The 23,609-nt window shown below is 34.0% G+C and overlaps 1 protein-coding gene across 5 annotated transcripts in view; it reads left to right on the top strand.

The window, feature by feature from the left end:
• The window catches only part of LOC116842917 (elongation of very long chain fatty acids protein AAEL008004-like), a 114,543-nt gene extending 91,234 nt beyond the window's left edge, over positions 1–23,309 (top strand). For 2 of the 5 annotated variants that reach the window (XM_032812784.1, XM_032812783.1), the window contains 4 exons: positions 3,259–3,342; positions 15,456–15,512; positions 16,878–16,983; positions 17,233–23,309. In XM_032812784.1, coding sequence (XP_032668675.1) covers positions 3,259–3,342; positions 15,456–15,512; positions 16,878–16,983; positions 17,233–17,783 — 798 coding nt within the window. In that variant the 3' untranslated portion in view covers positions 17,784–23,309. Of the gene's footprint in view, positions 1–1,236; positions 1,318–3,258; positions 3,343–15,455; positions 15,513–16,877; positions 16,984–17,232 lie in introns of all 5 variants that reach the window. The other 3 variants (XM_032812785.1, XM_032812782.1, XM_032812786.1) reach the window with 3 other exon arrangements.
• Positions 23,310–23,609: the final 300 nt, after the last annotated feature.

The raw sequence follows: 23,609 nt of genomic DNA, 5'->3' as shown, positions 1-23,609 counted from the left end.
ATAACTATATATGATTTTAAAACAAAAAGCAAGAATAATAATATTTACTCGCGTCTATAAATTTCTTATTATGCCTTATAATTTTTCAAATATGTTTATTTACATCAAATTGTTATGATAAACTGAGCAGTACTGACTGAGTACATACACGTTTCTGTCTATGACTTGTCTCAAACTTAAATTCAGCTAGTTAACTAACTCTGATCTGTTCTACATGTATAACTCAAGTGATACCGAAAATTTTGTCGTGACATTTATAACTCAATAACATCTACTTAACCAGCCCATCCCAATCTGAATTGAACAGCAAAATTATATAATTATTTGTTATTTATGCACTCTCCGTAAATACATGCAAATATTTTATGTTCCATTCATTATACCAGAAACAAAATTTTGTAAAGGAGCCAGGTAGAGCGTCAAGTCAGTCTTTCCCCCCATTAACAAATTAGTTAGTTAGATATTTAACAAAACAAATATGTAAAAATTATGCGATCTTATATTCAGATAATTTCTATTTTTATTGTTTCTTTGTTCTTATTGCCAACTTTTAAGGAACTTCTCCTTTGATGCAAAAAGTAGAATAGTCATAGAATTAAAAAAAAAATGGATAATATCGTGAATTCAGTTATTCACGATAAATCTACGATTTATGCGCTCTTATATCTAGAGAAGTCTCTTCTCTAGATATAAGCGTTGCAATATAAAAATCATCTAGATATAAGAGTGAATAAATCATAAATTCATCGTACGTAACTGAATTTACGATATTTTCTATTCTAAAGAAGTTCTGTGATAATTCTATTTTTTACACCAAGAGAGAAATCTTTTAAGAGTTGCAGCGCAAAAATCGAAAAAAATGACCTGAATATAAAAGTGCATAATTTCTACATATTTGTTTTATTAAATAACTTGTTTGTTAGAAGGGGACTGACTTGCCGTCCACCTGACTCCTCCACAAAAAATTTTTTATGGTGTGATGGATGGAGCGTAAAAGTTTTGCGTGTTATTTTTGAAGAGCACTTAAATAGCACATAATTATATAATTTTGCTGTTCATTTCAAATAAGGTGTGAGAGCTAGCTAGGCAGACGTATGCTCTTTGGTTGAATAATAATTTTTCGACAAAGCAAGCGCGTTTGTGTCTCTAATGATGCTTAAACGAAGTTTCGAGCCTGGGAAACGCACCAATGACAAAAGTATGGAGGCACGATTGTACGTTTATTTCGCAACGCAGTGTCTCATGGGCGGATGGTGGGACCAGTATAGCTTTCGCTGCCAACCAGTTGATTATTCCAACAGCCCCACTGCGATAAGGGTAAGTCCCGCGTAACTCTAAGTGATCTCTCTCTCTTTTTCTCGACTGGACGGCTATCCCAACCGAAATCAAAGCTAAATTGAATCGAATGCTACACATACATACGTAGTGTGGACAAATACAGATGGCTACGGAGCTGTAGGAGCGCCGATTTTCTCACTCTGGTTGTATCGTTGATGATAAGGATACTTGCCTAATGATTTATGTTGCGTACAGTTTATAGGGGAGGCCAGTTCTTCCTTGGGCGGAAGCTTGCGGCAGGGGTAAATCGTGCAGAAGTGCGTGACCACGTGCGGAAGAGCTTAATGCTTTTTTTCTTATCTTGTATAAAATTCAACTAGAAATTTATCTTATGGTTCTGATTAGGTTGACCTATCAATTATCTGGTTTGTATAAAAGGTGATTAGGTTCTAATTATCGATAAGGTCCTAATTATTAATAATCCCAGATAATGTCTAAAATCAGGACATAAGACGTCTTAAAGATAATCTTTAAGACGCCTTAAAGACATTTATACGTAAATCGTCTGAAAGACATCTTAAAGATGATCTCTAAGACGTCTTATGTCACGATTTTAGACATTATGTTGTCTGGGATTCTTATCATTTTTTTATTAGTGTTAGTAATAAGAATTTTATATGTATGTATATCTCTAAATAGCATAGAGATATTCTATGAATATTCTTTACAAAATATTTGAACATTTTATGAATGTACTAAAACCATTTTTATATGTTCATAGTATATTTGAATAACACAACTTATGTACGCAACTATAATTTTTGGTGAGATTAACTATTCTCTTTCCCAATATACATGAGTTATGAGGACCCAATAATATCACCTGCTACATACTAGATAGCTGATTGAGATCAATCTGAACACAATATATGGAATAGATTTCTAGTCAGAAGCATGTCCTTAGCCGCGCCTTCATCTTCTAATTATTCTCCTCGCTTAAGGGCCGTTCAACAATTACGTCACACTATGGGAAGGGAAAGGAAGAGTAACGTTATATGAATATCCTGTGTTTAATATCTAAAAATATTAAATTCTATAAAAGTAATTTAATTTGTATTAATAATCAAAATTTTAATTCTGATATTAATTTTTCTTAAATATAATTTCTATTAATCAAAATTATAAAATAAAATATCTAGTTTGATATGTCTGAAAATCATTAGTATTTTAGAAAGAAATAGTAGCGCGGTCTAATAATTATTACTCACAATATGATTATATAAGCTATTCTTATTGTGAATTATATTATTGCTCTTATGTGAAAGGGAGGGATGGATGGCTGTAATTCCACGTGTCACATAATATTAGAAAGGAACCTAAACTTTGCGACGAAGTATAACGAAGGAGAGAGGGTAAGATAAGAAATACCCAAATTTCGCGTGACGTAATTGTTGATATTAGATATTATTTGTCACAGTCTTCCATAGCACGTTCGGCGTGAATTATGCCGACAATCTTCCGACATTTCGACCGCTTGTGGTCGCGTACTGCGTATTCACATTCTCAACAGAGCTGGTATCGCAACCATGAAAACATTCTATTTCTTGAATTGGAGGCAGCGAGTCGCTTGGTGCTTCCGATGGACTTGTCCTTCGATCAACAAGACGGCGTGAAATTGTGCAATGTTTCTCACACCAGTTAATTCTCACCGCGAGAATTAACTGAACAATCACTTTACTATTCGGAATTCATTCTCTCGGTTGCGATTTCTTTTTTTCTGTTGAAGGTGCGATACTGCCATGGCCTGACGTTCGTAGTTGGACGCACATATTAGTGGAGTAGTAATAGTAATATTAGTAATAGTAGTAGAGTAATACTTTTTAGGCTTACGCAATATTGTTACGCATACATTTCCGCTATCCTATTATCATTATTCTCTTCATTGATCGGCGAATGGCCTCTGGGCGGTTGTGGTTACAGATAGGGATGTCCGGATGGCTGACTGGAGACTATTCGCTAAGATGTCAACCTGTAAACTACAGCAACAAACCCCAAGTATTAAGGGTGGGTGATATCGTGTGATTAACGAAGTTATTTTGTGATCTCTCGCATAATGTCTAGTCTCGCGAGACGCGCAGCGCCGGTCCAGTGAAATTAATTCGTAATCAAAGTTCCGACACAAACGGGGCGGTCTTCGCGAGCCTTGTTGAGCATATGTTAAGTATTCTCTTTCTCATTTTATTTATGGTTTTCTTTAGACAAATAAGTCTGATAAAAAAACTGCTTGAAGAATTGGCGCATATAATATGGACCGCCCATTTTTTCTCTTTCTCTCTTTCTCTTTCTGTTTCTCCATCTATTTCTCCTTTTCTCTTGCCGAGAATCTGAGAGTCGGTATTTTTGTAAAACTCCATATATATTATAGACCGGTCCTGCACGATTCTGCGGTACGGTAGTCTTTGTGTAGTTGCCAAAGAGTGAATGAAAAAGAAGAAGACTGAAGTCTTAGCGTAGTGCGTGAACTTAGTGAGAATTTATGATGGAGCAGCATTTTTTAACCAAACTGTAGATAATAGTTTGCGCAATTAACACCATTCAGCACGCTACAATAGAAAATACTACGTCATAAACACGGCAGAACGAGCACACTGTAGTTATGTAGTTCTCTTATTCACGCAGCACTATACTAATTTTTGTCAACGCTCTTTTATGTACACTGACATGTACCAATGTCCACAACAGTCATCCTCCACGCGTACTCATACGGACACCACTGTGACAAGCTATACGTCGATGTGTCTTGTCCTATCGACTTAAAAATCGATATTTCTATGGCATCTGTTGGGACTGCATTTCAATATTTATTGCCGGTACTGAAAATCTATAATCGTGTGTAACTATAGATTATCAGTACACGGAAATAAAACGGAATGATTGGCCCATACATAAATCTGGTTGTGTCAACCAGATATTGCATCTGATTGGTACAACCAAGTTTATGTATGAACCAACCATACTGTTTTCCGATATTCACTTGCAGTGAATATCGGAACGCAGTCTAGGGGTCGATATTCATAGTTCGATTTAAAATTTGAAGTCGTTCTGAGGCTATTATAGTCAATGAAAGGACCTTACAATTTTAAGAACATGCTTAAGAAAATCGTAAGTATAAGATCGAACTATGAATATCGGCTATAAATGCGTTTGTTTGCACTGCTATTTTGTTTAAAAGCCGTTGACTGCCATGTTGATTTCCATTGATTATACTGATCTACAAAAAGTATTTTTCTGTCACATGAATCAAATCATATCACATAGATTTGTAACAAGGATCAAATAATACGATATACAGAGTGTCTCATAACTACCGCAAGATATTTTAATAGCGTGTTCTGAAGATAAAGTAGAGTAAAAGATCCTTATACAAAAATGTCGAGGCTACAATAGTTTTTGAATTATAATCGATCAAAGATTACCAGTAATATCGCGTAGAATTCACGCGCTCAAGCTCGTAGTTATACAGCACACACATCGTTTTATTATTTGTTATCGACTTCACGGTTAATATTAATTTTTGCTACACACCTGATTCCTAAAAACATTAATAATTATTATTGTTAGAATTATTAAATTTAATAGTTTTACACTTGAGAAATAAGGATTTTTGCGATTTTTTACATAAAAAGTAATCATGGAAAATAATTTATTATTATTTTTGTTGTTCACATTTTATGAAGAGTGAAATTGTATAATTCTAATAAATCGAGGCAATAAGATTAATTTGTCCACAGTTCTTAAACAATTTAAATTTTTATTAAAATTAATTGGTGATTTAATCTTGATATAATAAATGGATCTTATAATATAAATTATAAGATCCAAATTAAGATAATAAAAATTTAAATTGTTTAAGAAATGTGGACAAATTAATCTTATTGCCTCAATTTATTAGAACTATACGATTTCATTCCTCATAAAATGTGAAGAACAAAAATAATAATAAATTATTTTCTATGATTACTTTTTATGTAAAAAACGCAAAAATCCTTATTTCTTAAATGTGAAACTATTAAATTTAATGATTCTAACAATAATAATTATTAATGTTTTTAGGAATCAGCTGTGTAGCAAAAATCAATATTAACTGTGAAGTCGATAACAAATGATAAAATATGTGTGTATGCTGTATAACTACGGGCTTGAGCGGGCAGTCAACGTATTAACATGTTTCATGTCAGGTCAAATTTATGTGAATTGTCCTGCATGTCTTCAAGACGTCTTAAATCAGAATATAAGACGTCTAAAAAATTTTAAGACATTTTTTAGACGTTGTTAAGACGTGATATTGTTGTGTAAGTTACTATTACAATATTATGTTTATAAAGTAATATATTTGTATTATGTAGAATATGTATTATGTAGAAAGAGATCAACAATTTATTTCGAATGTTTATTTTTAACATAAAATGAAATGTATGTACAGACCCAGATAGCACAGGATGTCCTATGAACATCCATTTTATGTCTATTTTACGTCCGCACATGCAATGAACGTCCATAAGATATTCGATTTTGGACATCCGTTAATGTTCACAATGATTGGATGTCCGAAATATTTATTATAATAAAGTTCCAAAGAATATTTTAGAATAAATTATAGGAATACGAAAAAATTACTGGCATACTATTGAAAAAAAACTATAGGAATACAAAAAAATTACTGGCATACTATTGAAGAACTACAATTTTTCAATAGCATGTCAGTAGTTTTTCGTATTCTTGTAGTTTTTAACCATAAAGATACAATGATATAAATAAACATTAGATAAATAGCTATCACATTTTTCGTTATCAAACAGCTAATTAAACATGACCTCTAATAAGATATCCGATCTTAGATATAAATGTCGTAAATATAAAATTCGACTATAGGCATGTTGAGAATATGCGCTATCAACGCTACATATCTTTTTATCCCTAAGTAGTAACGTCACGTCATTTTTACGTCGATAAATGGTGATTATCAGTCCTAGACGTCATGTGCTAGACAAAATGTGATAATTTTTACGTGATAATATTATCATTTAAAGATGTCTATAATACGTTTTTAATTAGAGGTCATGTTTAATTAGCTGTTTGATAACGAAAAATGTAATAGCTATTTATCTAATGTTTATTTATATCATTGTATCTTTATGGAAAAAAACTACAAGAATACGAAAAACTACTGACATGCTATTGAAAAATTGTAGTTCTTCAATAGTATGCCAGTAATTTTTTTGTATTCCTATAGTTTTTTTTCAATAGTATGCCAGTAATTTTTTCGTATTCCTATAATTTATTCTAAAATATTCTTTGGAACTTTATTATAATAAATATTTCGCGAATCATTACTTGGGATACACTGAGAATTTGTGAGAAATTACTATTATTAACTAATTTTATTTACATTTTATGGTTACATTAGACAGATACTCCATTACTTATAATAAGCATTGATTTGTATGTTTATATATAAACTTAATTAACTTAATTAAATCTGATATAATAAGGTAGATTTTATTTTTTTTAATAGTACTATTTTATAATTACTCAAAGTTTATAGTCTTTTATTTAATAACAATTAATAATAAATTTAATAACAATTAATAAAAAATTTTTTATTAAAATTTAAAGATAATGAGATTAAATGTACGGGATTTTGTAGATCTTATCTCATTAGTTAAGGGTTAAATTAACAATAAAAATACAAAAAATATAATTTTTATTGAAATTAAATCATTTTATTAAATTATATTATCAGAGAGAATTATATTACTGTGCTAATTACAACATATATAGACAAAATGTAAGACGTTTATATCGATTGATGAGGTAGTATCGTGTCTAAAGCAACAGATTCATAATCGAGAGGTGCCTCGCGGATCCAAGTTCGAGTCCCATTAGTGCTAGTGAGAATTTTTAAATGTAATGTAACATTAGAATCAAGTAATCTAAAATTTTCAAGTGAGAAATCAGCAGACGCGTTGTAACATTTACGAATAGTTTCTGTTAGGAAATTGAACCGAATAAAAATATTCTGACACGTCATTTTTATGTCTCTTTGTGACGTCGTTTTCACGTTTTATTATGACGTCAGTGGGCTGTGACTTATTCCGATAATTATTACATGACTATAAAAGGATAATTGACGTCATGAATTACTAAAAATTAACATGAAAATCACATCACGTGTTACCTGGGATAGACATCCAAAATAGGTACAGAAACGGCCTTATTTCGGACATTTCATGAATGTCCAAAGTTGTGTCAAACATACATCCTATGGACGTATATCGGATGTCCATATGCTATCTGGGTATGAATGGTAAGACACTAAAAATTATATCCATTGTAGGTCCTTTTCTGAATATTCCAAGGACCAAAATAGTCCAAAATAGATAAAAACGAACATCCTATGAACGTCCATCGTCTGTTGGATTTTATGCAGACGTCTTATGGACGTCCCAATATCCAAACTTGAACGTCCACTGGACGGCCATAAGACGTTCATGTGCTATCTGGGGATATTAAATATATGTACACAATTCGGCAATAATAGCTTTAACATTTACAAAGTCTAGTTCCAAACGAATTTCTTGATTACGCGCAGTATGTCTATATATCATGCATTGTAATTGTTAATTATTTCGAAGAAGCGATTCTGTCGGAATAATCAATAGTCATAATGCACAAATAAGTACATATATCTTAATCGCTTAATAAATTCGTTTGGAACTAGGATTAGTAAATGTTAAAGCTCTTATGCCGGAATGTATACATTGTTGATAATGGCAATAATAACGACCACAACGACGACGACGATAAAGCCCCTATGCACAATGTCGGGCACTAGCGATAAGAACAGTGATAGAAATAGAAATAAGCGATATATAATTGTCGCCTCCCGTTGCACAATGCCGCGAAAGAAATAAAGACCAACCAGTCAAATCATATATAGACTGTAGTCGGCTCTTTTATCTGCTTTAAGTAAACGCAACAACATAAAAACGTTAAAAGGCTGAAGTTTATTAATAGATAAATTGTAATGTTATATCAAAACGTTCAAAATTGCCTTTAAGTACTTTTTCGTTAGCAAATTTTGGTAAGTATGTTTTATTGTGTTTGAACTAAAATATTACAGAGAAAATACATCTGAAATGTTTTCATATATATACATTGTTGTGCATATTATATTTTCACGCAAATTATATTTAAGTAAAATGGAAGATGAATTGACACTTATTTGCACAATGCAAACATCTTTCAGTTTTGCGTCCCTATAATCTTTCATGTTTTTATCATACAAGTAAGGACGATTTCGTACAAGGTCGATTAGAAGTTTATCGCCGAATTTTATTATATTATCGCTCACTTAGTTGCCATTATTGCCATCAAACGTATCTTGTATGTTGGACAATAATTCATCATCCAGAAAATTATTTTTATTATAATAATTGGAACGATCCATTTTTTAATCAAATTAGTTGACAAGTCGACTCGAAACTGAACTTGATCTTATGTGTGCCGCGAAAAGAGATTAAAGCGATATAGCGTATATAAACAGAATGAAAAATCCGAGCGCTGTGATTGGTAGATTATAAGGCGATAAACATAGATTTCCAACTTGTCGGAAATTTTATCGCTAATGCCTATTCCGTGTTCCGATCTGCATTGACATATGCATTGCCGAATGTTGGATTTCTCTGTTCTTATCGCTATTTCTATTATTTGTGTTATTTCTATCGCTGTTGCTATTCTCTCGCATTGTGCAAGGGCCTTTACGATGAATAACGAACGTAATGACGTCGATTTTAGCAACGATCACGACAATAACGGCAACAGCAACGGCGACGACAATGACAAAAGCAACTGGGACAACAACAATGATGACTATAGTGACTACGTCGACTATAACAGCAACAGTAAGCACGACCACGGAAACAGCTACACTAAGAGAAAAAAAATAGTTGAAATAACTATAATCTCACTATATTTTATGGTTCATTTTGGCCTCAAACATATATTTATAGTTCATCTAAACACGAAGATATAGCAGAATGAACACACATTTATAGTTACCATCTTATTACTCTATGTGTATAGTAAAGCACGCTTTGGGAATATAGTTACATGTACCCATATTTTCAAAATATTCCAATTGTATTGACTATATAAAATAGTTAATTTCTCTTACCATTTAATATTTGCTACATTACTATGTTTTTTATTTCAAATCATTATAATTCTTGGTAAAAGTTTTACATGAGTCAGTTATACTGTATGCTTATATTGTAAATATTACAAACATTATGGTGACATTTACTATAAAAAAGATATTCCTAACTATAATCGTTTTACTATGCCATTATAGTTCCAAATATCATACATTTTTCTCTCAGTGCGCGATGACGGATATAACGTTCTCATATCTCGCAATTTTATGTATACATGACGACGACGGCAACAACGACAGCTACAATAGCAAGAATGACGACGATGGCAACAACGACTGGGACAACAACAACGACGACGACTATGACAGCAACAGCAAGCGCGACCACGGAGACAGCCACGATGATGGATACTGCATTCTCATATATCAGTCTTATGTATACGACGGCAAGAACCACGGTGACTACGTTGACCTTGACTATGACAGCAATAAGCGCGACCATGGAGACGACCACAATGACGGATATACTACGTCGCAATCTTATGTATATATACTACTGTGATCAAAAAGTATCGGGAATGGTTCATTTAAACTGCGCGCGTGCAAGATGGTGCTCTTCCAAGTGATATTTTTCTCCCAGGTTGATATGGCTCTCATCTAGCTGCAAACCGTATGTTATTGTCTGTTTTCAAATAAACGTTTGTTTTGTGTGTAAAGAATTTTTGCTCCGGCGACTTTCCAAAATGTCGAGTATAATTGAGCAAAGAACGTGCATTAAATTTTTCGCAACGGAATTACTGCCACAAAAATGTTGGAAATGTTGTAAAAAGTCTTTGATGATACTCTATCAAAAACAAGAGTTTTTGAGTGGTACAAGACGTTCAAGGAAGGCAGAGAACGCATCGAAGATAAACCACGTTCTGATAGACCATTCACTTCAACTAATGAACAATACGTCGCCCAAGTCAGATATTTGGTGCTCAATGATCGTCGTTTAACAATTAGGGACATTATTAAATATGTTCCAATATTATTTGAATCTTGTCAAGCAATTTTAAAAGATTATTTGAGCTTGCGGCACGTTGCTTTCGCACCACGATAATGTATCTGCTCACAATGCTTTTGTTGTCCGTGAATTTTTAGCCAAAAATTCAATAAATACGGTTCCGCAAGCTCCATATTCACCTGATATGACATTGTGTGACTTTTTCTTATTTTCTCGACTAAAATTTCCGCTTCATAGTCACCATTTTGAGTCGATTGATGCTATAAAAGAAAATTCGCTACGAGTCTTAAAAGAGTTTCATGAAAATGACTTTAAAGGATCTTTTGAGGATTGGAAAAACGTTGACATAAGTGCATTGTAGTGGGAGGGAACCTAGGAATGTCAAATTTGTAAATACATGAGAAATATTAGATTAAAGAAAATTCTGAAATTCTAAGACTCTCTAAGTTCTAAAACTCATTAAATATATATATTTTTTAAAAAGTATATAAATATTTTTTTTATATAGAAACGAAATTTTTTTTATATAGAAAGTATATAAATATTTTTTTTATATAGAAACGAAATTTAATATTTTGTTTTTGTCTGCTAAATTTGTCAAGATTTACATAAAGATACATAGATTTTGTTTAATTTGTAAGTTTTAACTAATTTCGATACTGTTCAAGCTAACTTCTTAATCCACTCACTGTGGAGAACAAAATCACTAAGTGGACCAAAAATGTGCAGAGTGTTCTCCAGACGCATTTTCATAAAATTTTGCTTATAACTTTTAATATCGCTATTTTATAATTTTTGACATCGCTGAACACGAATCTGAGGTCGAAATTAGAAAATTTAAAATGACGGATCCAATATGGCGACAAAAAAATATCAAAAATTTCAATAAATTGGCGAATTTCTGTAAAGCTCGGTAGGAAGTTTTCCGGGTTGCTAAAAACAAGTTTTTAGTCAAAATTATCAAGTTTTTAGTCAAATTTATCAAAACTAAAAATGGCGGATCCAATATAATGGATTAAAATATCAAAAACTCCAAGTAATTAGTAAATTCCTCTAATATTCGGTATTGCAGGGGCCATAAATAAATTTTTAAGAATATTCACCAGCTAAATACGAGAGTAAAAATATTATTATTTCGATTATTTCGCTATTTTAAATTGAATGAAACGATTTAAAAGTCATAATAAAATTGTCAAGTACACTGCAAATCCGAGTGTTATTTTTAAATATATAAATGTGTAATTGATTAACTCTATTTTTGCACGTTTCTTACCGTTTCAAATCGCGTCATCTAACAGGCTCAAACGTATAAAATTAATATAAAATTATATTTAAACATTATAAACGTGTTAAATGACGTGATTTAAAACCTCAAGAGACGTATGAAAAGAGTTTCAGCCGATTACATGTTTATGCGTTTAAGAATAACGCATTCGGATTTGCATTTATTACTTTGAAGGGGACGAAATAAATTTTGATGAATAAATTCAAATCTTGCGTTTTATTGAACCATTCTCGAAATTTTTTTATCACAGTAATATATTCAAATATTTACATCTCTTATGTGTATATTCAAACATGTGCTTCATGAAAGAGTTGTAAAATTACTTAAAGATGCAGGAAAATGTGTGTGCGTGCCTACATTCATTTATATTCTCATATATCCAAATATACTCGTACATATGCGCTGCGAATTTGGTTTGAGGAACAATTCGTGTGTGCGTATGTATGTGTGAGATTGAAATAATGAACCAGAAAAAAATGGATTTGTCCGCCTGTGAGATTTCGAGATCTCATTAGCCGCACCGATCTGAATTAATCGCAATCGAAAGCTTGCATCCACATTCTATGAAAAGTGTCATTATTTTTTTTATTACCGTTTTAGCTTCTGAGATATCTCAATTGAAAGATAGATTACGCAAAATCTCAAGAAAGAGCTGTCGTGGTGTCGCGACGTTTCATGTGAACACAGTCATTTCTGCGATCATATATGTGATCATAGTTGTTTCAGACGTTTTTTTTTTATATACTTGGCGTCACGTATTACTGCAGCTCAATTCATTAGCTCGTTCCTATGTTAGTTATATATTTAATCTGTTATATATATACAATTACGTTTTACGCGTAAGTTAGTATGATGCGGTAATATCATAGCATGGTCATTGGTGACGGACTTTCATGACAGCCAACGTGTTAACATATTCTATATCGAGTCAAATTTATATGAATTGTCCTCCACGCGATGTAAGTTATCTGTAATCCATGTTGTCAAGTTATTATATCTGTTGACATATCACAGTCTTATTTTCACTTTTCTAAAATTAAATGTCGAAAGATTTTCTCTATTATTAAAAGAAAAATAAAAGATAACATTTTCTTTGAGGTATCATGATTGTGACTATTTATTATATGAATGTGAAAGACATTTTTTCGTTATAGATTTAAGTAGAGATGATGTCAAAATTTTTAAACACATGAGAAATATTAGATTAAAGAAAATTCGGAAATTCTAAAACTCTCTAAGTTCTAAAACTCATTAGATATATATTTTCTTAAAAAAGTATATAAATATTTTTATATAAAAACAAAATTTAATATTTTGTTTTTGTCTGCTAAATTTGTCAATATTTACATAAAGATACATAGATTTTGTTTAATTTTTAAGTTTTAACTAATTTCGACATTGTTCAAGCTGACTTCTTAATCCATTCACTGTGGAGAATAAAATCACTAAGTGGGCCAAAAATGTGCAGGATGTTCTACCAGACGCATTTTCATAAAATTTTGCTTATAACTTTTAATATCGCTATTTTGTAATTTTTGACATCGCTAAACACGAATCTGAGGTCGAAATTAGAAAATTTAAAATGGATCCAATATGGCGACAAAAAAATATCAAAAATTTCAATAAATTAGCGAATTTCTGTAAAGATCGGTAAGTTTTCTGGGTTACTAAAAACAAATTTGTAGTCAAAATTAGAAAACTAAAAATGGCGGATCCAATATGGTGGATCAAAATATCAAAAACTCTAAGTAATTGGTCGATTTCTCTAATATCCGGTATTGCAGGGGCCGTAAATAAATGTTTAAGAATATTTACCAGCTAAATACAAGGGTAAAAATATTATTATCTCGATTATTTCGCTATTTTAAATTGAGTGAAACGATATAAAATAGTCATAATAAAATTGTCAAGTACACTGCAAATCCGAGTGTTATTTTTAAACACATAAATGTATAATTGACTGACTATTTTTACACGTTTCTTACCATTTCAAATCGCGTCATCTAACACACTCAAACGTATAAAATTAATATAAAATCCTAATTTATACATTATAAACGTGATAATTGATGTAATTTAAAACTGCAAGAAACGTATGAAAAGAGTTTCAGCCAATTACATGTTTATACGTTTAAGAATAATACATTCGGATTTGCAGTGTATTTATTACCTGCAATTAATGTCTGATATCCTTCGTAAGTTTTCGTAAGCGAGAAATAGATTGACATTTTGTAAGTAATTCAATATCCTTTCATTTATATGTGTTACTTATATTTTAGTCACTGAAATGTGCTATTAAGACACTTGCTACTTTTCCAGCGAAATTTACTATATTCTCCGTATAGACGTTAAATGGAATACTAAGGTCGAAAGTAAGATCGAAATTTTGACTTTAACAACTTTGGGCATTTTCTTATTATTTTGGTAGTTAAATACGGATATCTAAATTTTCAGCATATGGAATACATACTATTATCAATTTCAAAAAGGTCTTCAAAATGGATTTGCCATCAAAAAATTTTAAATTTTGACCTCAAATTTTTATTCAGCGATCCTTAAAATCCCCTAGTGCCAAGTTTTGTGCAGATCCGCTAATTTATTTAACTGTTATTGAATTTTTTGTCAGTACGTGTATATACGTATTCCACAATAAATGGGATTAAATGAATATAATTTAAATATTTATTAATAGTTTAAAGAATGAAAGTATAAGAATATATAATTTCAAGTCAAACTACATAGGCATTTAACTACAAATTATCTAGCTATGGATTAAAAAAGTAATAGCGCGTCAGCGATATCTAGTTATAATTCATCAAGAGACATAATATTACGTCAGTAATCACATAGATATAAGAATATATAATTTCAAATTAGCATCTAACTATAGACTGTTTTTCTATAGATTATAAAAAAGTAATAGTGCGATAACTAGTAGAAACCCATAGTTTATCAAGAGATGAAATATTACATGAGTAACAGCGAATGTATTAAATAGTACGCGTTTCATAATTTATACTTGTTGGATTTCATGATTGTGTTTTGCTTTAGAGCTAAATATTAGATGGTCTGAACGGAAAGTTCAGCGTGGATCACAGGTAACTCATACGGCATTGGACGTGTTAAAGCGACAGATATATGAACACGTTAAATCGAAAACACAAGCTCGTATTTATACATAAAAAAAATTATTGTATCACGAAGTAACATATACATGCTTTCTCACGACGAATTCGTTTTTAGTTCACTCGCGTCACTCGAACTAAGATTAGTAATCTGATATTATATTTAAGCTCGTCTTATGACACTGTTTAGCCTTGAGTATTGAGTTTCAAGACACTATTTAGCCAATAAAATGGCCCTGTAGCATCTTAAAATCGCATTTGAGACGATCTCAAATGTAAGCTCGGACTATAAATGCCGGCATAAATATTAATTCATTCAAAGTACTTGGCTACTGAATTGCATGACAAAAAGATCGAAAATAGGAAGAATATCAATGTTCTGCAAAAATATGAAGGGAATATGAGAAGGTACCGCATCCAAGATAAAGTAGTCTTTCATTGACGAGTTTATTTTGTATGTGCCAACTAAATCAAATACGACTTTACGCGGATGCGGTAAACGAGACGATCGGATAACTCCTTTTAACTGATATTTTCGAATCGCAGATGGTCCACGCGAGTTGGTGGTATTACTTCTCGAAATTTACCGAATTCATGGACACGGTACGTAAATATCCTACTTAAAAGAATTACATAAGTAAAATTTATACAACTGAATTCTGTTTTTGATAAAAAAAAATGACAAAATTATATAGAAAGCCATGTGTATTCAGATAAATGTTTAATTGTTTAGAATATTTTATCGTTAAAAATAACTTATACTGTACAAAACGAAAGAAATTGATAACTTTTTTTTTTATATGAACTAAAATGTAAGAAATTGTAATTCTCGAAAAAATGATAAATTCAAACAAAGTTATATAATATTTCAATGAAATTTGTACAGGGGACCTGGGGCATAACGGGGTGCGGAGCATAATGGAGTATCATTAATAACTTTCCTAAGAGATGCTACCATGTAATAAAACGTTTTGCAATTAATACTATCAGATGTCTCTTACTGCGCGCTATTACCATTATCATCATATTTTCAAGCTGATACTGTTTTATGCGTTTGCTGTATTATCTGTAACTTGCGTTCAATTTTTTTGATAAATTTGCATAAGGTATACAGAGATAAAATTCTACTTTTTATTATCGTATGTTACACTAACGTTATTAAATAATTATTTCTAGTCATTTTAATTGTCTATATCGTTAAATATCGACTACCTATGATACATTATGAGGCATTACGAAACTGAGATTATGTTTTTAAAATGTTAAGTTGCATTGTTTCTTTTTATATAACATGTTTCGTGAAAATAAATATCAAAGATTATTCCAAATTATTAATATTTTTACAAGAAAAGAGTATAGTTTTTTGTTTTATAAAAAGAATGTTATGAATAAATAATTATAATTATTTAAACATGCAATAATCCAGGTAGAGCAGATCACGATAATGTCAAAATGATGAAAAAATGCCTGCAAAAGCTCACTTCTCGATTATGATTCAGTCATTTTTTTGTCACTTTGACGTCATTATGATATTTTATTTTACCTAGGAGTATATATCTTTATATATTACATGTCTTAATAAATCACTTTTGAAAACTTTAGAAAATTAATAATTGGAAAATGAATAAGTTTCGTGAGATATTCCATTTTGTCTCGCGTAGAAAGTATAATAAGATTAAATGATGTTTTCAAGAAAATATATCACATAATCTCGTTTTTTTCTAACTATTCTTTTATACTAAAGTTTTTCTTATAACGGACATTTCAAAAAACGTCTTGATATAATATAAAGTTTTTTGATTGATTTATTTTTAATATATTTAAAACTTACTTTTCTTTAAATCTCTCTCTCTTACGGTTTCCATTATGCCCCAGATTGCCCCTAATTCTATTAATCCTTATCCGATTTTTGAAGCAGGCCACTCTTATGTTGGTTTGTTCCAATGCTGATCCGCTCGATTTTTACAGATCTTCTTCGTGCTACGAAAGAAGAACAATCACGTGTCCACGCTGCATGTGATTCATCACGGTTGCATGCCTATGTCGGTCTGGTTCGGTGTCAAGTTCACACCCGGTAGGTAGAAAATCGCTTATGCAATTCGTTACGTGTCGATTTGTTGCAACAGTCCGGTGGATTTCGCAAAAGTAACTTTTATCAATGCCGTACGCGAAATCGTCTCCACACCCAGGAACAAACCTCTTTCTAGCGTGCACACGCATTTTAAAAATATACAACACTTTTATAGTCATTTTCATTTTCAATTTGATGCCAGTTTCGAACTTAGCGATGAACGATTGAATTACAAAGTGTACCTTTTTTCAGGCGGTCACTCAACCTTCTTCGGGCTGCTTAACACCTTCGTTCACATCATCATGTACACATACTACCTTCTGGCGGCATTAGGTCCATGGGTGCAACCCTACCTCTGGTGGAAAAAGTACCTGACCGCCTTCCAGATGCTGCAATTCATCGCCATTATGGTCCACGCCTTCCAGCTTCTTTTTATCGAGTGCAACTATCCGAAGGCGTTCGTCTGGTGGATCGGCCTGCACGCCGTCATGTTCCTCTTCTTGTTCAAGGAGTTCTACCAACAGAGCTACCAGCAGAAGAGGCCTAGGAAGAAGGGCGCGGCGATGAACGGCGTCGACAAGAGTCACCGATCAGCCGACGGCCACGCGAATGGCACCATTAACGGCACCGTTAACGGTGTCGCGAACGGCGTCGCGAACGGCGTCGCGGCGAACGGCGCCGCGGCGAACGGCGTCGTCGCGAACGGTTCCAGGAGGAGGGATGCTGCCGACTATTACGTGAAAGGCGAAAGCTTAGCGGCGACGGAGCTCAACCTCCGAAAACCGTACGCGACGACCGAGTAACCCGGTAGCGCCTAGCCTAGTCGATCCATTCGCCACGATGTCGTGTCCATTTTTTTTCTGCGAGGTCGCCGACGGATCAGCGGGCCTTCTTTTCCAACTACCCTCCCTTTCTCTCCCTTTCTCTCCCTTTCTCTCCCTTTCTCTCCCTTTCTCTCCACCTCTCTATCTCTGCCTCTCTTTTTCCAACTGTCCTTTCCCATTTCCCTTCCTTGTACCTATTGTATTGTCACGTAAAATCGAAGGCCCCATCGAGATCGACGCATCCATCGAGAGAAAAGTACAAAATTACGTCGCACGCTTTTGGCACGCGGTACATATGCTCGACGTTTCACGCGCGCGCGACGGTTGCCTTCTGGTGAGTTCTAGCCAGCTCTAGCCAGACCCAGGCAGCCGTGCGAAACCGTAATCGGGCGACGACGCAGAAGGATGCACGAGCGGATTGTGTCCTGGTGCTCCTGCGACAGCGACCTGCGGCGTTTCGATCATAAGACAAATGTGAGAGACGAGTTCGTCGCGGGGATCGCGCAAATCAAGTTACAAGATGCGAACAACACCGCCAGATGACGGTTCGCAAACACCGATCTCCCGTGGCAACAAGATAGTGTCGAAAGGAGGGAGTCGTATGTGAGATGAGTTTCGGAATAAAAATATATTCAATTAACATTTAAGGACGTATTTTGGTAAGGCGTGAATATGATTTCTGTAAGTCAAATTCAAAACAACTTGCGTGCCTCGCAACGCGAACGAATCACATGCCTTTACGATTCTCTCCTATCGGTCGATTTTTATTTCTGTTTTAATTTTTTCTTTGGTTTGACTTGATTTGGCTCGACGAAATTGGTTTTATCGAGTGTCATCGAACTCAGTATCGATCGTAAATCGCAAAGAAAAGAAAGAGAGTGGGCGAATTAAGAGAATTGTAAATCAAACATTTTCCTAGGAATTCCAAATAAAATCGCGTTCAACGAGCAATGAATCATCGCGACGACGTTTCTGGTCTGCTTTCGTTATATTGGAAATTCTTGACTGGCCGTTTCTGATTCTTCCCTTTCTCTTTCTCTCGCTTCCTATTTCTCTCTTTACCTTTGAGTATGGTTTGCGCGACGCGGAAAGAAAGAGAGGGGAGGGAGAGAGAGAGAGAGAGGCGGTCCTTCTACGTGGATTAAAAATAAACAGTCAAGATTTTACGGGCATGCATTTGATAGAAAATGGCGAAACGCTTCTAAAGACGTCGGTATCTACCCCGTGTGCGATTCCGAGATTATATAATGGGAGAAATTACATAGACGCGCGATAACGGTAAATCACAATACGACATGCCGTCGTTACGCAATCTACCGAGAAATTTTCGTTGCGTGGACTCGTCGAAAAATCTCGTCTCATCGAAAAATGGGATGACCTTAACCGATCGATTTGCGAATGGATAGAGTTCGTTGAGAAATTTGTCGGTTATATAAGTACTACTTCGCGTTAGAACGGTGCGCTCCAAAAGTCACACGGGAGAAAAGTCCGTGGTAAAGTACTGGTACCGATGTGCTGTGTACGTAATCGTTACAACGGAATTCAATTAATCATGTCGTTAGCGTTTTGATTCGTCTAAAAGTTCCAATTTCGCGAACGTATTTGAAAGTATTTAAAATTAATGTAAAACAACGAAGTTAGAGTAAAATAATTATTTGTAAATTATACAACTTCAAATTGTATTTGCTCAGGAAGTCAAACTTCTTAAATCTTTGCGAGTCCGACATATTTGTGGCAATTGAGGAGATCCCTGTTTAAAATGATGGACACAAAACTCAACAACATTATATAAGGTTTAGTCTGAATTTCAATCTAAATCAATGTGAGTAAATAAGTCATTGATTGATTTACATTAAAATTCAGACAGAACGTAATATAATCTTATCGTATTTTATTCTTTTTATATTTATCATTCTAAGCAGCGGTCCGGATTTTGGACTTTGACACGACGTACAGGGAAAAAGGCACTTTTTTGGACAAGAATCAACCGACAGATTAATATTTAATCAATTACAATGATTCTTCTTTTAGCCATTATAAGTTTTCCTAAACGTAGTACTGCAAACTTTTTAAAATAAAGCTAAAATTTAAAATTACGGATATGACAATATACTTCTCGAAAATATCGAAATTCTACGACATTGAATATATTTGCACAAAAATGAATATATACAGGTTTTTGGGGTCGCTGAATATGAATCTAAGGTCAAATTTTCAAATATAAAATGAGATTCGATGTGACAGTCAAAAATATAATAAAAACAATTACTGTATTAAATTTCGATTTTTTTATCTTACTGCCATATTGAATTTGTCATTGAATTTTGTAAATTTGACCCCAAATTCATATTTAACGATCTCAATAACTTATATTTATTTTTTTAGTGCAAATATATTCAATATTGTAGAATTTCAATATTTTTTACAATTATTTTCAACCAGCACAATTTCTTGAAAAACATACAAAAGACGTTTGAAAAAAAATGGAACGTCTTTAAGTCATATTTTAGAAGTTGGAGTTAGATATTGCCACATCCGCCATTTTGAATTTAGTTTCATCTTAAAAAGTTTACAGTACTAGGAAAATCGTTCCTACAACACAACGTGTAAAATCAGGAAATAAAATGTTTCTCAGATGTCAGAATATAAAATGTCTTATGTCTCGATTTTGGACGTTGTGTTGTGTGAATATTAGGACTAAACGAAAAAAAACGAGATCATTGAGGTCGGTTAAATATTAGATCGTCGGCTGACTTTTGTTCGAAAAGAGTGCCTTTTTCTCCCACGTTGATCCATTATTGCGCTCAATATCTTCCACAGCTTGGCTCCCGTTTTGACCCTCCTCTCCTATCTTATTTATTTCACTTGATCCGTTCGTTTGGCTCGAAATCGTTTGAGTGTCGGACGCGGTTGCAGGAGCAGGATGGACACGATTGCGCGCATCGGGGCGACAGGTGTGCCTTTGCTCAATACTTAAAGCTCAAAAGCATCGGTTTGACATACCAGTAACCGACTTCTGTGATCGTACGTCGACTCGTGAGGGGCTCAATCTTCTTCCTTCGCGCGCCCAGCTGACATCCTTATCGCGAGTACCCGATGCTCGTCGCGATCATTCGCCGCCTCGGTTGTACTATTTAACGCGTGTGAGCGCGAAGCGTGCGAGGTTTCACGTTTGCGTTATCGGTGTGAGCATTAACCTGTCGAATATGCGGAGAATCTCCTCGAGGTTACCGGCGAACGGATTAGTTCCTCGAACTGATCGGAATATCTAATGCCTTTCTATACCTGGATCTAAACGACGATGTCATTCGAGCTCAAGTTCAAGCAACATAAGTTGACACAAGTTGACAGAGAGCAAGCGATACAAGTTGACAGAATTGTAAAATAGTAGATAAATTAAGGATATTCGGTTCTCGTGGAGTTCACGACATCTTTTTCGCGAATGTCAAACAGTCGTGACTTCATATAAGGAATCCAGAATGTACGAAACATACTGGAATTACTCTGGATGTGTCCAAGACGTCTTCGGTCACTCTCCAGGACATCCTGGATGCATTCGAGACTATTCAGAGGACGTTTCGTGCGGTAGTTCTTATTGATTCGCCCGTTCTTTTTATACAATTATTATCGAGTTGTTGTTATCGAAAGTTATGCGAGTGTCAACGTTTAACTCGTAATCGTCCCGTCGACTTTTTCGAATTGTTCCCTGTGTTAAAGTCGAATTGAAATCGCGACAGTCGGAACAACGTGTCTCGCTCGCTTCGCGCATCTCGTATATAATACATAGTATCTTGTACATATGTAGGTTAGTTTTGTACACCATATGCTAAAGAGGAGTTCGAGGTGCGACGGTCGCTACGCCACACACTTCGCGCTATCGAGACAATAACGAAAAAAAATATAAAAAAAAACAAAAAGGGAAAAACACACATTTATAGATAGGTCTGAGTTCAGGGGTCAGAGTTAATTTATATGAATTAATAGGTGTATGAAAACTACGAATATAAAATCGCACTGCGAGGGTGAGCGGTTTTTCTATAGTTGCGGCTACGTACATAAGGAAAGTAAAATATCAAGAGAGAGAGAGAGAGAAAAAAAAAGAGAGCGCTTTGCATTTTCGACGCTGGGATCTCGTTTACTGCCCTTCACTTTTGGACGCTCTCGTATCTCCGTAATTCGAATAACGTTAGATCATGGTGCATCGATTTATCGATAAATTCATTTGTGAATTGGGCCTCGTTTCGCTCTTATTCTTCTTTTATAGACAGACATAAATATATTTTCGAATGTATTCCGTGCCATTTCATCGATTGAAAGAGAACAATCATCGAATTGATGAGTCCGTTCCGAGCCTCGTTCGGCAATGAGATTCTCAACCACCAATCTATCGTAATTAGCAATAGTCGACACGTGTGTCATACATGAGCGTTTGTACCTAAATCTATAGACGTAGAGAGAATCTAGGCAGCATAAATGTCTGAAATACATTTTGGAGATAAAGCGAATATGTGTAGATATTTATAATCGGATTTCACACATATATTTAAGATCGTCGTGAATTAATCTTCAGACGCTGCATAAATCATTTTTTAAGCAGCACATATGTGTAAAATATGTCCTAGAAATATTCTACGTCTAAAACAGGAAGAGTATCTTTCAAATGTCTTTAAAACGTCTCTTACAGCATTTATGCTGTATGGGTTCATTGACTACGGAGCGTCTGAAAATAAACCTAAGACGATGTTAAATATAAGATCAGACTATGAATTCCCGCCTAAAAGATATTTGAAACAAGTGGTTTAAAGCCGAATGCCCAGATTCGGTGTTATCTTCCAAGCGAGTTGTTAAAATTTCGTCCAATCAGATAAATCTGATCAGATAAATCTGACATATAATTACACTATATTCGACAATTGGAATCTTAGCAACACGCTTGGGAAATAACATCGAATCTGTTTGCAAAAAAAATAAGCTTGCAACGAAACACGCCGAGAATCAAATTTCTCGTCACAGAACAAACTTAGCGGCATAGCTCCTCGCAAGAAAAACAATTTTAAATCACGCTCCGTGGGCATTGGGCTTTAATCTTGAAGATTTTTTTTAGAGACTTATGTTGGCTGGGAGCCGTCTGATGATGAAATATTATTAAATCGAGATCGACCGTGATCGGCATTAATACTGCAACGACGAAAGGGAACCAAATGTACGCGCGTATGATACGGATGAAGTACACGGACAATTCGACGAGCCTTCTGCCTGCTCGGCGAGGTACTTGAAGTTATTTTGTTGCAAGCGACTCGCCGAAGTGGGCGCCGAAGGCGGATGATGGACACGCGCGCCGCCAGTCACGCATGGGAGGAGCGGTCTTTGAGAATTCCAAGTGCTCTTACGTCGATAGAATTTTTATTGTTGTATTGTAACCGAAATTCATTAATCTACGCAATTGGTTAACGTGTATTACGTGATGTATTTTTGCGAGAAAATATAAGTCTATTTACTATCCTCGACAACGCTATTACTCCTTGTGTCCTCTTCGTTTACGCATTGAATCGTAATTTGCGAGCCTGTTGCTCTCGACACACGTAGAATTCAATTTTGTAGGCAGAATTTGGATATCATCGACTTAACGCATCTTTGGGTTCTCTGAAAATTTTATGAAAATCTTCGTCTGATATACAGGATGTGTCCAATAATTCATTATGCAGCTACGATGTGTAGATAGAACTCATCAAACTGAACTATAAAATTCCTCTATCATTTCGCGAGCAACAACGTAAAATTTTATATTAATTAAAGAAGATTGAT

The sequence above is a fragment of the Odontomachus brunneus genome, unplaced genomic scaffold, assembly GCF_010583005.1.
Source record: "Odontomachus brunneus isolate Ranch 3 - 2012 unplaced genomic scaffold, Obru_v1 Obru_scaffold_028, whole genome shotgun sequence".
Lineage (NCBI taxonomy): Eukaryota > Metazoa > Arthropoda > Insecta > Hymenoptera > Formicidae > Odontomachus > Odontomachus brunneus.
The sequence above is the reverse complement of the archived record's forward strand: the minus strand, read 5'-3'. Positions and strand labels throughout refer to the sequence as shown.